General features: G+C 40.0%; 1 protein-coding gene across 1 annotated transcript in view; it reads left to right on the top strand.

Annotated features, from left to right (window-relative positions):
• Positions 1-15,044, top strand: part of AIDA (axin interactor, dorsalization associated) — an 87,219-nt gene that overhangs the window by 48,580 nt on the left and 23,595 nt on the right. Inside the window, exon 6 of the mRNA XM_007936949.2 lies at positions 483-589. Coding sequence (XP_007935140.1) covers positions 483-589 — 107 coding nt within the window. The remainder of the gene's footprint in view (positions 1-482; positions 590-15,044) is intronic.

Raw genomic sequence — 15,044 nt, 5'->3', positions numbered from 1 at the left:
TTGGTAGGGTGGAGGGTCGACGAAAGAGGGGAAGGCCTTCAGCGAGATGGATTGACATGGTGGCTGTGATGATGGGCTCACTTATAGCTGGGATCATGGAGCTGGCGCAAGTTCGGGCAGTGTTTCATTCTGCTGTGCATGGGGTCGCTATGAGTTGGAAACGACTTGACAGCACCTAACAACAACAACAACAGCTCACTGTTTTTCTTTTTTTTTTTTTTTATTGTGATTTTGCTGAAAATTTACAGAGCAAATTCACTTTCCATACAGCAGTTCACATACACTTTGTCTCATGACATTTACCACTATTTACCACAATTCAACAGCTCCCCTCCCACTTCCTCCAAATAGTTACCTCTTCCCTGTGTCCATCCTTCCCTGCACTCCTTCCCCCTGAGCTGTCTCCCTGTGCATAAGCAGCCCTTCTTTCTCCCATGATTGTTCTCTCCAAGTTCACTATTTTTCTATCGTTTTTCATGTAGAAGAATTTTAGCACCTGGTGAAGAAGAGAATTTAGAATTTGAAGAAGATGAAGAAGAGGGTGGTGCTGGAGCAGGGTCTCCTGATTCCTTTCCTGCTAGAGTTCCTGGTAGGTATCATTTATTAAAAATATACTTCACTTAGTTCAGGGCCAAGGTGCTTGGAGTGTATCTTGGTACTTGCTACTGGGGAGTAAAACCTCTCCACAGACTGAATGCTTTAAGAATTTAAAAAGATTTTTCATGACCATGTTATTGGCAGTAGCTATTTTATAAGCATAGTCTCAAAGTGTCTAAATGTTTTAGAAGGTCCCCTACACCACTTCCAGGTTTGTTAATTCCCAAGGAGGGGTCACAGGACTCAGCATAAAGCCACATTTATAGCTATGATTTATTACTGAGAAAAAATATAAAGCAACATCAGCAAAGAGAAGGAGCATGGAACGAAGCCCAGAGGAAACCAAGTGCAAGCTTCTGAGAGGCTTCTCCCAGTGGAGTCACACAGGATGTGCTTAATTTCTCCAGCAACAAGTTGTGATAACACATGTGAAAGTTGTTTACGAGGGAAGCTTGTTAAATATGTAATGCCCAGAGTATTTACTGCTCACATTGGATCGGGAGACCTGGTGATGCAGTGGTTAAGCACTTGGTTGCTAACTGAAAGATCAGCAGTTCAAACCCACTTACCATTCCACAGGATAAAATGTGGAGGTCTGCTTCTATAAAGATATAGCTTTGGAAACTCTGTGGGGCATTTCTACTCTGTCCTATAGGGTCACTATGAGTTGGAATCAACTTGGTGACAAGGGTTTAGTATTTGGTTTTTTTGGTCACATAGATAACCTCTGCCTAGTACCTACCAAATTCAGGATCCCCAGAAGGAAAGCAGGTGTTCAGCAAAACCATATTGTTAGCACAAACTTTTTAGGCACAGTAAGCCATTCTTATCAGGGAATGGTGGGAACTCTCCCAGAATTCTAGATCCCAGATGTCAGCTGGCTTTTCTAAGAAAAACAGTCTCAGGCCTACTGTGTTAACTCTTTTCTGTACACTATCATAAATACTTTTTAACTGATCAAATTGTGAGTAAAATTAGACCCAGGGAAAAATTATCCTTTTTCTTCCATCTTGTGCAAAAAATATATGGGAAGCCTTTTTTAATTGGCAGCAGATTTTAGTGATGCTACTTTTCTTTTGTAAATAACAGACAAGCACCCTTTGTTGCTTTCCCAGCAAACTTTGTTGCTTTCCCAATCACTGCTTTACTCTATGTTCTGTTCTTGTACAGTACAGTTTTCACTTCCAGTAAACTAGCATACTTTAGAAAGTATAGCAATATGTTGTGATATTGTGATGCATTTTATAGTAGACTAGAAGCTTTGCAGTACAGTTTATGGGTAATCCATACCACTTTCTTGGTAATGATAGTAAATATAACATTCTTGTATTTTTAGTACCCATTGGGGGAGGAGGATTATGGAGTAAGAAAAACATAGGCTTGGACCAACAGATATCTGAGCATGATTCTAGGCTCTGTCAGTCATTAGTTGGGTGACATACTTTGCAACTGTTTCTTAATCTTAAACTCATTTTTTAAAAAATTGTACAATACAATAATAATAGTTACTACCTCACAAGGTTATTGTGAAGATTTTACAAAGTACTACATAGGTACCAGTTAGCATGGTATCTTTCATAATGCCAAATATTAGTGGTGATTATTATGCTTATCATTATCACCTTTAATGGGGAATAATACCTCATTACATCATAGGAGTTTTTTGGAAAATTATAGGCACTGTATAGAGATGGTAGCTGTTAATTGTTAGTTATGTTTCTCTAATAGAAGGGCATTATTTGGAATGTACTTGTGCCTAAGGCGTTTGACTGCTAAGCAGAAGGTTGATGGTTCAAACCCACCAGCCAGTCTGCAGAAGGAAGATTGGGCAATCTACTTCTGTAAGGATTTACTGCCTCAGAAACCCAAAGGGGGGTCACTATGAGTCAGAATCGACTCGATGGCAGTGAGTTTGGTTTTTTAGTTTTTTTGTTTTTACTTTATAAAGAAAAAGCTTCATGTTCCTTGCTGAAGTTGTAGGTGTAGGAAATTTCAAGATTGCTGAGATAGTGAAGTAAATTATCTTGCTGTTTCACTGACTATAATTTTTACTTCATTTTTAAGCCACATGTTATAGTTGAGGTAGCTTCAAGTTCCATAAATTTCTGCCTGATTTGGTGGTTTTCTCATTTGCTGTACTTCTGTAGCAAATAAGACTCTTGATACAGATCATGTAAACCATGAAATGGACAGATTAAGATCTTTGTGGAAGTTCAGGTTGCTGAATTGGAAAGAAACTAATACTATAAATTAATCTATTTTTTGTGGAAGGTTAAGACTAAATTGAATAGATTTTTCTATTCTGATAAAGCATTGTGATATTTCATTTCAAAGGTACAGAAAATTTACAGAACTTCTTTTAACTGGATGTCTTTTTCCTAAAGATAAGAAAGAGTATGTGTCATTTAATTAGCTATATTTGGTTTCGAATCATACTGTCTTGTGCCTTTAAGTGTTATTAAAAAATAATTTGTAAAATTCTATTCATTGAAATCATATGTTGTTGAAATAGCAAGATGACATTTACCTGTAATTTAATGATGAAGCCATGGAATTGTTTTATCCTTGTTATTCTGAGGGAACCTAAGATTTCGGTGATGACTAGGCTGTGTCTGATTTTTGGTGGCAGGGTGGTTCTAGGAATTGTTTTGAATTTTTTTTTAAGTCAGGTTTATTGAGGTATTGCTTTCATACATAAACTTCACCCAGCTTAATGTACAGTTTTATAAGTTTTGACAAATACATAGTTTTGTAACTACCACCATAGTTAAGCTAATGAGGTATGAGCTATGGTATGTGGATACTGTATGAGCCAGGATAGTTTTTCCCATTAAAATTAAAAATGACTTTTTAGCCAACTTTTCTCAGAAAAAAAAGTAGTTAAGCTTAGTTTACCTTTCTTGGTATTAATCTGTATTCCTTTTCAAAATATTAAGAATTTATAAAGCAAACAAAATAAATTTCTTTTTAAGTAACTAACATAAACTAAAATGAGATTTAATTTTTCTAAAAGCAGAGTTGATAGATTTCACTTAAATAAAGGATGTAAAATTTAAACTTGTTATTTTTAACCTGAAAATGTATTGGTATTGCTTAAAATAGTAAAGCAACCAGAGCAGTAAAAATAGCTAAGTAAACAATTTTATGTAAGATTTTTTTTAAAAAAAAATTCCTTACTGAGTGATATGATCAAGTTCAACTATAGACTTTAAAAAAAAAAACCAAAAAAATCCACTGCCGTCGAGTCAATTCCAACTCAGAAAGACCCTATAGGACAGCATAGACCTGCTCCATAGGGTTTCAAAGGCTGTAAATCTTTATGGAAGCAGATTGCCTCATCTTTCTCCCATGGAGTGGCTGGTGGGATAAAACCTCCAACCTTTTGGTTGGCAGCCCAATGCTTTAACCACAGTGTCACCAGAACTCCTTAACTTTAACTATAGGCTTGTTGTTACGTGCTGTCAAGTGGGACCTGACTCATAGAAACCCCTCCTTGGGTTTCCGAGGTGGTATCACTACGGAAGTAGATTGCCCAACCTTCCTTCCGAGGAGTGGCTGGTGGGTTTGAACCACCAGCCTTCTGGTTAGCAGTCAAGTGCCTTAGGCATTATGCTACCAGAGCTTCTAACTGTAGGTGTAGCAGTTATAAAATTATTATGTATATATGTTTGTTTCTCAATCTCTTCTATAGGCCTACATATGCATAAAGCATGTTTTTTTTTAAAAAAAATAAAGAAATAAAACTAAAGAATGAAATTTACCTCTTTAATGTGAAATTTGTACTTTAATTTTGCTTCACAAATACTCATTTCTGTGTTGAATTTGAGAGAGAAACAAACATGGATTTAATTTGCAGCTGATGTAAGGCAATTTCTTTTCTTGATCACACATGTAAGAAGTTGAAAATTTCATCAAAATGTTCATTGCTTTCCTATGACTACTCAGGCTTTCTTCTTTCACAGAATTCCTGAATATTGTCTAGGGGCAGAGGGTGGGTGGCATCTGACTGTGTATGGTTAGGCTACAGCTCACAAAGGTCTTCCTCTTCCCTCAAAGTCACGTTCTCAGGCTGAACAGATGAACCAGAGAAAGAGTTCCTCACCCAGGCGTGTATTTGTTCTGGAAAAATGATGTGATTTTCTTCTGCAGTTCTCTTGGCTGATTTTCAGTAAGACTTGAGACCTGCTAATACCTTTCTTCACTCTCACGGTCTTTTCAAAAGATACAATCATTGGTAATTTTCTAAGAAAGGTGCTCCAGTGATGTAGTGGTTAAGGCATTTGGCTCCTAACCAAAACATTGGTGGTTCGAATCTTCCAGCCACACCATGGGACAATGATGCGGCAGTCAGCTTCTGTAGAATGTGCAGCCTTGGAAACCCTATGGGGCAGTTGTACTCTGCCCTAAAGGGTCTCTATGAGTTGGAACTGACTTGATGGCTGTGGCTTTGGTTTTGGGAATTTTCCAAGAAGGCATTGCTTCTTAAACATTCTGAAACAGGAGATAATATACTACTGTTTGAAACAAAGACCATCATGCCATTTCCTGCTTTGAACCAAAAGGAAAATTTTCCTTCTGTTGTGATGTATATTGTAAGCAACAGCAATTTTTTTGAAAAAGCAAAAATAATGGGATGGAAAAAAATATGGCTGTCTTCTGTCTTTGAAGACAGGTCTTAAAGGTTTTCATTGACTTCAGTCTGTGGAACCCCTGTTTTCTTCCGTGATCTTAACAGACTCTTATCCCTGGGACTGGTGGTCCATTCATAATCTGGTTCTCCGTAATCTCTATTGTCCAGAGTGTCTTTGGTCACACAGGGAAAATGATTCAGTGTGAAGAGGTCCTACTATAGGCTAGGATCTTCACTGTTGTCAGCTTCTTCTTGGAACAGAGAAGTTGTAGGTGAGAGTTGAGAGACCACAGATGTTTCTCCCTTTTATGCTGTACAAGTTGCTAGAGGGAGAGTGGTGCTCATCACTGAACAGTGTGGCATGTAAGGCAGGAGCAGTGGCCATGCTGGTCCTCTGGGGGCTTGGATGCTCTGTATGAGCTAAACCCTCTTGTCCTCCCAGGGTGATAGAGGCAATATCGTACTCAGTGGAGGGCCTGTACTGTTGTTAGGTCAGACAATTTCACAGTCTTAAAAATATTCTTGAGTTAATTAAACCCACTGCCATTGAGTCAATTCTGACTCATACCGACCCTACAGAAACCCTAAAAGACAGAGTAGAACTGCCCTATGCATAGGGTTTCCAAGACTATAAATCTTTATGCCTCATCTTTCCCACATCTTTTTCCCATGGAGTAGCTGGTGGGTTCAAACCACTGACTGTTTGGTTAGCAGCCAAGTGCCTTAACCACTGTGCCACCAGGGCTTCTTCAAGTAAATAGATATTTGTTTAATAAAGTTAACCATTTTTTTCTGTTTAAACTAAAATCAGAAGTTTTAATTTTATTTATTTTTTATGGTGATGTGAGTGAAAGTTTACAGAGCAAATTGGTTTGCCATTCAATAATCAATACACATTCTGTTTTGTGACATTTACTGCAATCTCCATGCTTTAACAGCCTTCTTCCCACTTCCTCCCTGTGACTATTCCTTCCCTTTCTCCTTCCTTACTGTCCCTTTCTGCTCTGTACCTGGGCTAACGCTGTCCTCTTGATCTTGTTTGCTGGATTGTTCTAATGCGTGTGTACCCTCCTGATGTTGATGTTCACCTTATCTGTTGTTCACCTTATCTATTGTTTGGCTGACAGTTGAGTTACAGGGATTAAGTTCAGTTCCTAGCTTGAAAGGTATCTAAGGGCCATAGTCTCAGAATTCCACCAGTCTTCATTACACCACTAAGCCTGCTCTTTTTTATGAATTTGAGTCTTATTGCACATTTCCCCCATTTCTTCTGGGACCTCTTGTGATCCTTTTCAGAGGAGTCAGCAGTAGTAGCTGGGCACCATCTAGTTATTCTGGTCTCAGGGTCTGCAGCCTGGGGTTCACATGCTCCATTAATCTTTTGGACTAATTGTTTCCTTGTGTCTTTCATTTTCTTCACTTTTCTTGGCTCTGGATGGGGAGAGACCACAGGATATACCATAGTTCACCCCTCACACACATTTTTTTTGAGATTCTTTTTTTTTTTACTTTTTATTGTGATTTGGGTGAAAATTTACAGAGCAAATTCACTTTCCATGCAGCAGCTCACATACACTTTGTCTCATGACATTGACTGCAATTTCCCACAGTGCAATAGTTTCCCTCCCACTTCCTCCCCATAATTACCTCTTCCCTGTGTCCTTCCCTCCCATACATTCATGCCACCCGAGCTGTCTCCCTGTACATACACAGCCCTTATATTCTTCCATGATTGATCTCTCCAAGGAGTATATCTTCCTAACGTAAATGTTCAGCTCGTATGCCTGTCTTTTGTTTGGCTGGAAGCCATAGGTGAGTTCAATTCCAGACCAGAAGGACAGCTAGGGGGCCATGGTCTCAGTGGTTCCATCAGGCTCTGTCAGACCAGCAAACATGGTCCTTTTTTTTTTAAGTATGTTCTGGTTACCTCATGCCGCTCTAACAGGAATGTTGTTTGTTGTTACGTGCCATCGCGTTGGACCCGGCTCATAGCGACCCCTCTGGGTTTCTGAGGCAGTATGACTATGGAAGTAGATTGCCCCATCTTCCTTCCGAGGAGTGGCTGGTGGGTTTGAATCGCGAGCCTTCTGGTTAGCAGTCAAGTGCCTTAGGCATTATACTACCAGAGCTCCTTATTGTTATGTAGGTATATTCAAGTAACTCTGAACAGTGACTGCTTCAATTGTTACAAGCAAAACCTATGTCTGCACTTTTGGGTAAATGGGAATTCTTTTGAAATTGGTAGTGGGGCACAGTACTGAAAGAATGAAAAGTTATTATTGCAATAAGGTTAAAATGCAGTAAAATTAAAACAGTGATTTTCCAATTTCATAAGAAAAACATAGCAGAATACATCTTCAATGAAAGTATTCACTACATTTTATCTTTTCTCTCTTTTTGTGGCTCTACCTGGTTTATTTTAAAATACTAATTTAAATTTGCTTTATAAAACTTAAGATAGCCATAACAATTTTTTGACAAAATAATGCCTAAGCCTGATACATACCACCACAAAATTTATGTGCCTCAAACTAGGGAGGAGTTTCCTTACACTCGAAGTAGTCCCATTACAATAACAATTGGAAAAACCAAGAATAGACTGAGTCCATTTACTTTATCACTCACAACAGGAATATATACCACAAATGGGATTGCTTTAACAAACAGGAGTTTATTCTTATAATTTAGAAGCTTCAAGTCCAAGTTCAAAGTGCCAGGCTCTAGGGGCTGGGTGAAAGCCCCTCCGACCTTGGGGTCCAGCTCTGCCTCCTGCTCCCAGCCCACTGGAGCTACAGGTGTTTCTTCACTCAGACAACTGCTGGCTGCTGAGGCTGAGAAGCCCCAAGGTTGACAAGTAAAAAGGCACAGCCCCGATGTTACCAAATCACATGGTAGTCCATTAACTTAAGTCCATTTTAAGTCCCAAGGTCGGCAGAGCATAGCAGGCTGCTGAGCAACAACATGGCTACATGCCGGGTCCAAGTGGGCCATAGTCTAGAGATCATTCCCAAGGCTGCTTCTTATATACAGGAAGCAGAGCACATCCCAAAGGCATCTACTTAGCTGCTTGTGGTAGATCCCACCATGGAGTTGATTGCCAGTCTCATCATGGGGAATAACTACCACTAACTGCCCAGCCACTCAACCAGCCCCAGCCAATTTGACACACAAACATAAATACAACAAAGTGATTTTGAATTTTGTTTCACATTGTTCTCCCACTCTATCCAGGATCTCCTGAGTGGATTCCCCTCTGAGTGGTTGACAGTGGTAGCTGGGTACCATCTAGTTCTTCTGGTGCCATAGTCGTATAGGCTGAAGAGCATATGGTGTACCAGTCGCTTGGACTAATTGTTTCCATGAATCTTTAGTTTTCTTCATTCTTCTTTGCTCTGGGTGAGGAGAGACCCATTGTTGCATCTGGATGGCCACTTGCAAGCTTTTAAGATCCTAGTCGCTACTCATCAAAGTGGAATGTAGAGCAATGTTTTGTGTAGTATGTTATGCCAGTTGAGCTTGATGTCCCCTGTGGCTATGGACCTGAGCCCACAGGTCCATCTATTCGCTCCCTCTGGGTAGCCGGCTGTGGCCAAGAAGTGACTACAACCTTTTCTCTTGTCAGCTCTCCTATATACCTGAGAATTCTTACAGAACATACCAGCATACTTGTAGAAACGTACAAATACACTTGTAGAAATATTGTCTGCCAACCCTATACATGATTTTGGGCACACTGCCCCTACATAGACAGTCTACCCATCTTTCCATCCATATATCAATGTTTGCCTTCACTGACAACACAGTACTGTATGTACAAAAGGGTTCATCTTTGTTGTCTGTACCTCCCATGCACCTTTCTATGTCTCCTCTTCCTCAATGCTACCATATTGATCACTTACATTGGGTACATTGCCCTTCTCTTCACCCACACCATTATGTCTCTACCTATCTAACAGTGTTCCCTACTCTCCTCTCCCACCCCTGGTAACCAACAAAGAAAATTTCCTTCCATATAGAAACCTTTTCTTGACTTTTTACAGTAATGGACTAATACAGCATGTATCCTTTTGTGATTGACTTAGTCCACTCAACATAATGTCCTCCAAGTTCATCCACGTTATGCAGTGTTTTACCAGTTCTGTGTTATTCTTTAGGGTAGCATAGTATTCCAATGTGGGTATGTACCATAATTTGGTTATCCATTCTTCTGTTGATGGATCCCTAGGTTGTTTCCATCTTTGGGCTATTGTAAATAGTGCTGCGATAAACATGGGTGTGCATATATCTGTTCTTGTCCTGGCTCTCACTTCTTTAGGATATGTACCTAGTAACGGAATGGTTGGGTCAAATGGTATTTCTAATTCCAAGTTTTTAAGGAATCCCCATACTGCTTTCCACAGTGGTTGTATCAGTTGACAGTCCCACCAGCAGTGTATGAGAGTCCTAATCTCTCTGCCTCCTCGGCAGCATTTTTTATTTTCTGTCTTGTTGAACTTTGCTACTAGTGTTGGGACAAGATGGTATCTCATGGTTGTTTTGATTTGCATCTCTCTAATGGCTAATGATTGTGAGCATTTCTTCATGTTTGTTGGCCACCTGAATATCCTCTTTGTTGAAGTGTCTATTCATGTCTTCTGCTCATTTATGAATTGGATTATTTGTCTTTTTGTTGTTGAGGTGTTTGAGTTTTCTATAAATTCTAGAGGTAAGTCCCTTGTCAGATATGTCATTGCCAACTATTTTTTTCCCAATGTGTAGGTTCTCCTTTGATTCCTTTGGAGAAGTCTTTGGAAGCACATAAAAATTTACTTTTTGGAAGGTCCCATTCATCTAGTTTTTCTTCTGCTCTTTGTGCATCTTGGGTTATGCTTGATAGTCTGTTTATGTCATATATTAGGACCCCTAAATTTACCCCTAGGTTTTCCTTGAGGAACTTTACAGTTTTAGGTTTCATATTTAAGTCTTTGATCCTTCTGGAGTTCACTTTTAAGACACTAGTTGCTACTCACCATTCACAAAAGTAGGATGTAGATCATCGTCTTTGTGGACTGTGTTATGCCAGTTGGCCTTAGTGTCCCCAAAGACCATGGTACTGAGATGCATACCCAAAGACTCATTTCCTCAAGGTGTTTGGTTGTAGCTAAGAAGTTTTCATCTTTATCCCCTATATTTTTTACTACATTTACGGATATATTTGAAGCACATATAAATATATAGGTAAAGATTGTTGTTGTTAGGTGCACAAGTCAGCGCCAACTCAACAACTCTGTGTACAACAGAAGGAAACACTGCTTGGTTCTGCGCCATCCTCACTTCCTTGCTATACTTGAGCCCGTCATTGAAGACACAGTGCTAATCCATCTTGAAACCTTCCCCATTGTCCCTGACACTCCACTTTACCAAACATGACATCCTTCTCCAGGGAATGGCCCCTTCTGACAACATGACCAAAGTGGGTGAGATGAAGTCTGGCCATTCTTGCTTCCAAGGAGCATGCTGGCTGCACTTTTTCCAGGACAGATTTGTTCATTCTTCTCGTGCACAAAACGTACCGCCAGTGAGTTGGATCTGACTCATAGCAACCCCTCCCTCCTTTGGAGGAGTGGCTAGTGGGTTTGAACCGCCAGCCTTCTGGTTAGCAATCAAATGCCTTAGGCACTACACCACCAGAGCTTGCAGTCCATGGTATTTTCAGTATTCTTTGGCAGCACCATAATTGAAAGGCATCAACTCCTTTTTGGTCTTCTGTCCTTTCATTGTCCAGCTTTCACATGCATAGGAGGCTATTGAAAATAAACCTGTCTTCAAAGTAGGAGCTCTGGTGGCATGGTGCCTCAGGTATTTGACAGCTAACCAGAAGGCTGGTGGCTCAGACTCACCAGCCACTCCTTGGAAAGAAGGTTGGGCAGTCCACTTCATAGTGATACTGCCTTGGAAATCCAAGGAGGGGTCACTGTGAGCCGTATCCAACTCTATGGCAGTGGTTGTGTTTTTTTGTGTTTTGCATCTTCAAAAGTGACATCTGTGTTCTTTAACACTTTAAAGAGTCTTTTGGAGCACATTTGCCCAGTGCAGTATGGCATCTGATTTCTTGACTGCTTCTTCCATGAGTGTTGATTGTGGATCCAAGAAAATGAAATCCCTGACAACTTCAGTCTTTTCACCATTTATCATGATGTTACTTATTGGTCCAGTTGTGAGGATTTTCATTTTCTTTATGTTGAGATGTAATCCATACTGCAGACTGTAGTCTTTAATCTTCATCAATAAGAGCTTCAAGTAATCCTCACTTTCAGTGAACAAAGTTGTGTCCTCTGCATATCACGGGTTGTTAATTAGTCTTCCTCCAATCCTGATCTCATGAACTTCTTCCTATAGCCCAGCTTCTTGGATTATTTTCACCATACAGATTGAATAAGTATGATGAAAGGATAAAAACTTGACACACTCCCTTCCTGATTTTAAACCATGCATTATGGGCTTGTTCTGTTTGAATGACAGCCTCTTGGTCTGTGTACAGGTTCATCATGATCTCAGTTAAGTGTTCTGGAATTCCTATTCTTTTCAATGTCATCCATAATTTGTTATGATCCACACAGTCAAATGGTTTTGCTGTCAGTAAAACACAAGTAAACATCTTTCAGGTATTCTTTGCTTTCAGCCAAGATCCATCTGACATTAGCAATGATGTCTCTCATTACATGTCCTCTTCTGAATCCAGCTTGCATTTCTGGAAGTTCTCTGTCAGTGTACTGCTGCAACTGTCTTTGAATTATCTTCAGCAAGATTTTACTTGTGTGTGATATTAATGATATTGTTCAATAATTTCTACAGTCTGTGGGATTTCCTTTGTTTGGACTGGGTACAAATATGGATCTCTTCCAGTCAGTTGGCCAGCTGGCTGTCTTCCAGATTTCTTGGCATAGATGAATGAGTGCCTCCAGTGTGGCATCCATTTGTTGAAATAACTCAATGGGTATTCCATCAATTCCTGCAGCTTTGTTCTTCACCAATTCCTTCAGTGCAGCTTTGACTTCTTCCCTCAGTACCATTGGTTCTTGATCATATGCCACCTCCTGAAATGGATGAACATTGACCAATTCTTTTTGGTACAGTGACTCTATGCAGTCCTTCAATTTTCTTTTGATATTCCCTGCTTCATTCAATATTTTGCCCATAGAATCTTTCAGTATTACAACTTGAGGCTTGAACTTTTTTCAGTTCTTTCATTTTGAGAAATGCTGATCGTATTCTTCCCTTTTGGTTTTCTAACTCCGGGTCTTTGCATGTTTCATTATAATAATTGACTTAATCTTCTTGAGCTGTTCTTTGAAATCTTCTGTTCAGCTCTTCTATCTTGTTGATTCTTCCACTTGCTTTAGTTACTCTCCATTCAAGGGCAAGTTTCAGAGTCTCTTCTGACATCTGTTTTGGTCTTCCTTTCCTGTCTTTTTAATGACCTTTTGCTTCTTCATGGATGATGTTCTTGATGTCACCCCACAATTCTGTGGTTTTTGTTCATAGATGTTCAGTGCATCAATTCTGTTCTTTAGATGGTCTCTAAATTAAGGATGGATGTAATCAAGATCATATTTTGACTCTCGTGGATTTGTTTTAATTGTCTTCAGGTTCAGCTTGAACTTGCATATCTGCAGTTGATGGTCTGTTCCACAGAAAGCTCCTGGCTTCTCTTTGGCTGAAAATATTGAGGTTCTCCATCGTCTTTTTCCACAGATGTAGTCTGTCTGATTCCTTTGTACTTTATCTGGTGAAGTCAATGTGTGTAACAACTACGTTGTTGAGATGGTGTTTGCAATAAATTCGTCCTTGGTCTTGAAAAATTCTATCATGCAACCTCTGGTGTTATTTCTATCACCAAGGCTATGTTTTCCAACTGCCAGTGATTATTCTGTGTTTCCAACTTTTGCATACCAGTCACCAGTGACAGTCAACACATCTTGATTGCATGTTTGGTCAATTTCAGGCTGCAGAAGTTGGTAAAAATCTTTAGTTTCTTTGTCTTTGGCTTTCTTGGTTGGTGTGTAAATTTGAATAATAGTAGTTTTAACTGGTCTTCCTTGTAGGCAGAGGTATATTATCGTATCAATGATTGTACTTCAGGGTACATCTTGAAACAGTCTTAGTGCTGAAGAATGTTGTGACAGTTGGAACTGTGTGTCAACTTGGCTAGACCATAATTCTGTGTGGTTTAAGCAATTATGATGTGGGTTGTTCCAATGATGGTATCACATGTACATGTTTTCAGCAGTGTGTTGAAAGGGAGTTTCCCTAGGGGTGTGGCCTGCTTTCAGTGTATTTATGGACATCCTGGGAAAAGAGACACTCTTCTGTGGATCGGGATTCTATTGTGCTGCCTACAACTATCTGTTAGTGAACAATCCACCATTCAGCCTGGAGATCTTAGATTTGTCATTCGTTGGGGTCAACAACCAGTGTACTGCCTGCCAGCCTTGAGCTCGTCAGCCCCTGCAGCTGCATGAATTGGGAAAAGTCTCCAGCTTGACGTTTGTTCTAAGAACTTAGGACTTGCTAGCTTCTATAAGTGTGTGAGGCATTTTCCTAAGATAAATCTCTTTCTCCATATATATAAGCTTTTCTGGTTTTGTTTCTCTAGAGAACCCAGTCTAACACATTTGGTACTGGGAGTGGTTCTAGAGAGAAAAAATTGTAAGGATGGACTTCCTAAACTGGTTCTCCCATTTGATTAATAGTAAAGACACTAGTGACCCTGCCTCTTTTAGTGAAGATGGCCCTGCTAATCCGTGGCGTGAGGTGGCAACATTAATATCAAAATAGCACCACCAGTAGGTCAAGTACTTGTGAGAAGTGAGGCTCTGGGTGATCCCATATTTGATACTTTTCTGCAATTTTGTCAGCCTGAGGGGTATAAGGAAGCTAGTTGGTTGGTCCTATTTACACTAGACAAAGTGGTGAAAGAGCAAGATGAGCTCAGGGCTGCTGAGTCATGGCTTAAGGCCCGCATAAAAGACCTTAGTGTTTCCAAGATAAAGCCTTATTTCTTCTAGTAACAGAGCTGATACTGCCGAAAACCAAAGCCAGAGTCTTATTGTAAGGGTGGCTGAATTACAACGCAATTAAATTACCAACCCAGAATGGTTTCTGAAGTTAAAAGTGAGGGCATTGATGGGAAAAAATGGAATCCTGAAACCAGGAATGGGGACATATGGGCAGACAGTCAGGAAGATCAGGATATGGAGCCTGTAAATTGTGTTGAATCCCTCCCATCTGAAGGGATTACTATAAAACCGTTATCCCCTCCACCTCAGTTTGATGGGATTAGCCCAACTGTTCTTGCTGGGTCATTGCCTGAGGCAGAGGCCATGGAAGACGTTGCTGAATGTTCTCAGGAACTGCCCCAACCATCCATTGTTGCTGCTAGACCTATAACTAAATTTAAGTTCAAGCGAGCCCCAAAAGGTGAAATACAAAGTGTAACTGAGAAGGTGGTACACTACACCCAAAAAGACCTACTTGATTTTGCTAACATGTACAGATAGAAACATGGAGAATATGTATGGAAATGGCTACTGAGGGTGTGAGATAATGGTTCAAGGACTGTAACATTGGATCAGTCTGAGTTTATTGATTTAGGCCCACTAAGTACGGATTCTTCATTCAGTGTTTCAGCTCGAGAGGTTAGGAAAGGATCTAATAGTTTATTTGATTGGCTTATTGAAGCATGGATTATGTGGTGGCCTACCTTAAGTCAGGGAGCTCTGGTAGCATAGTGGCTAAAGCACTTGACTGCTAACCAGAAGGCTGGCGGTTCAAACCC

Source organism: Orycteropus afer, unplaced genomic scaffold (genome assembly GCF_000298275.1).
Source record: "Orycteropus afer afer isolate SDZICR_OR568_19922 unplaced genomic scaffold, OryAfe1.0 scaffold00039, whole genome shotgun sequence".
NCBI lineage: Eukaryota > Metazoa > Chordata > Mammalia > Tubulidentata > Orycteropodidae > Orycteropus > Orycteropus afer.
The sequence above is the reverse complement of the archived record's forward strand: the minus strand, read 5'-3'. Positions and strand labels throughout refer to the sequence as shown.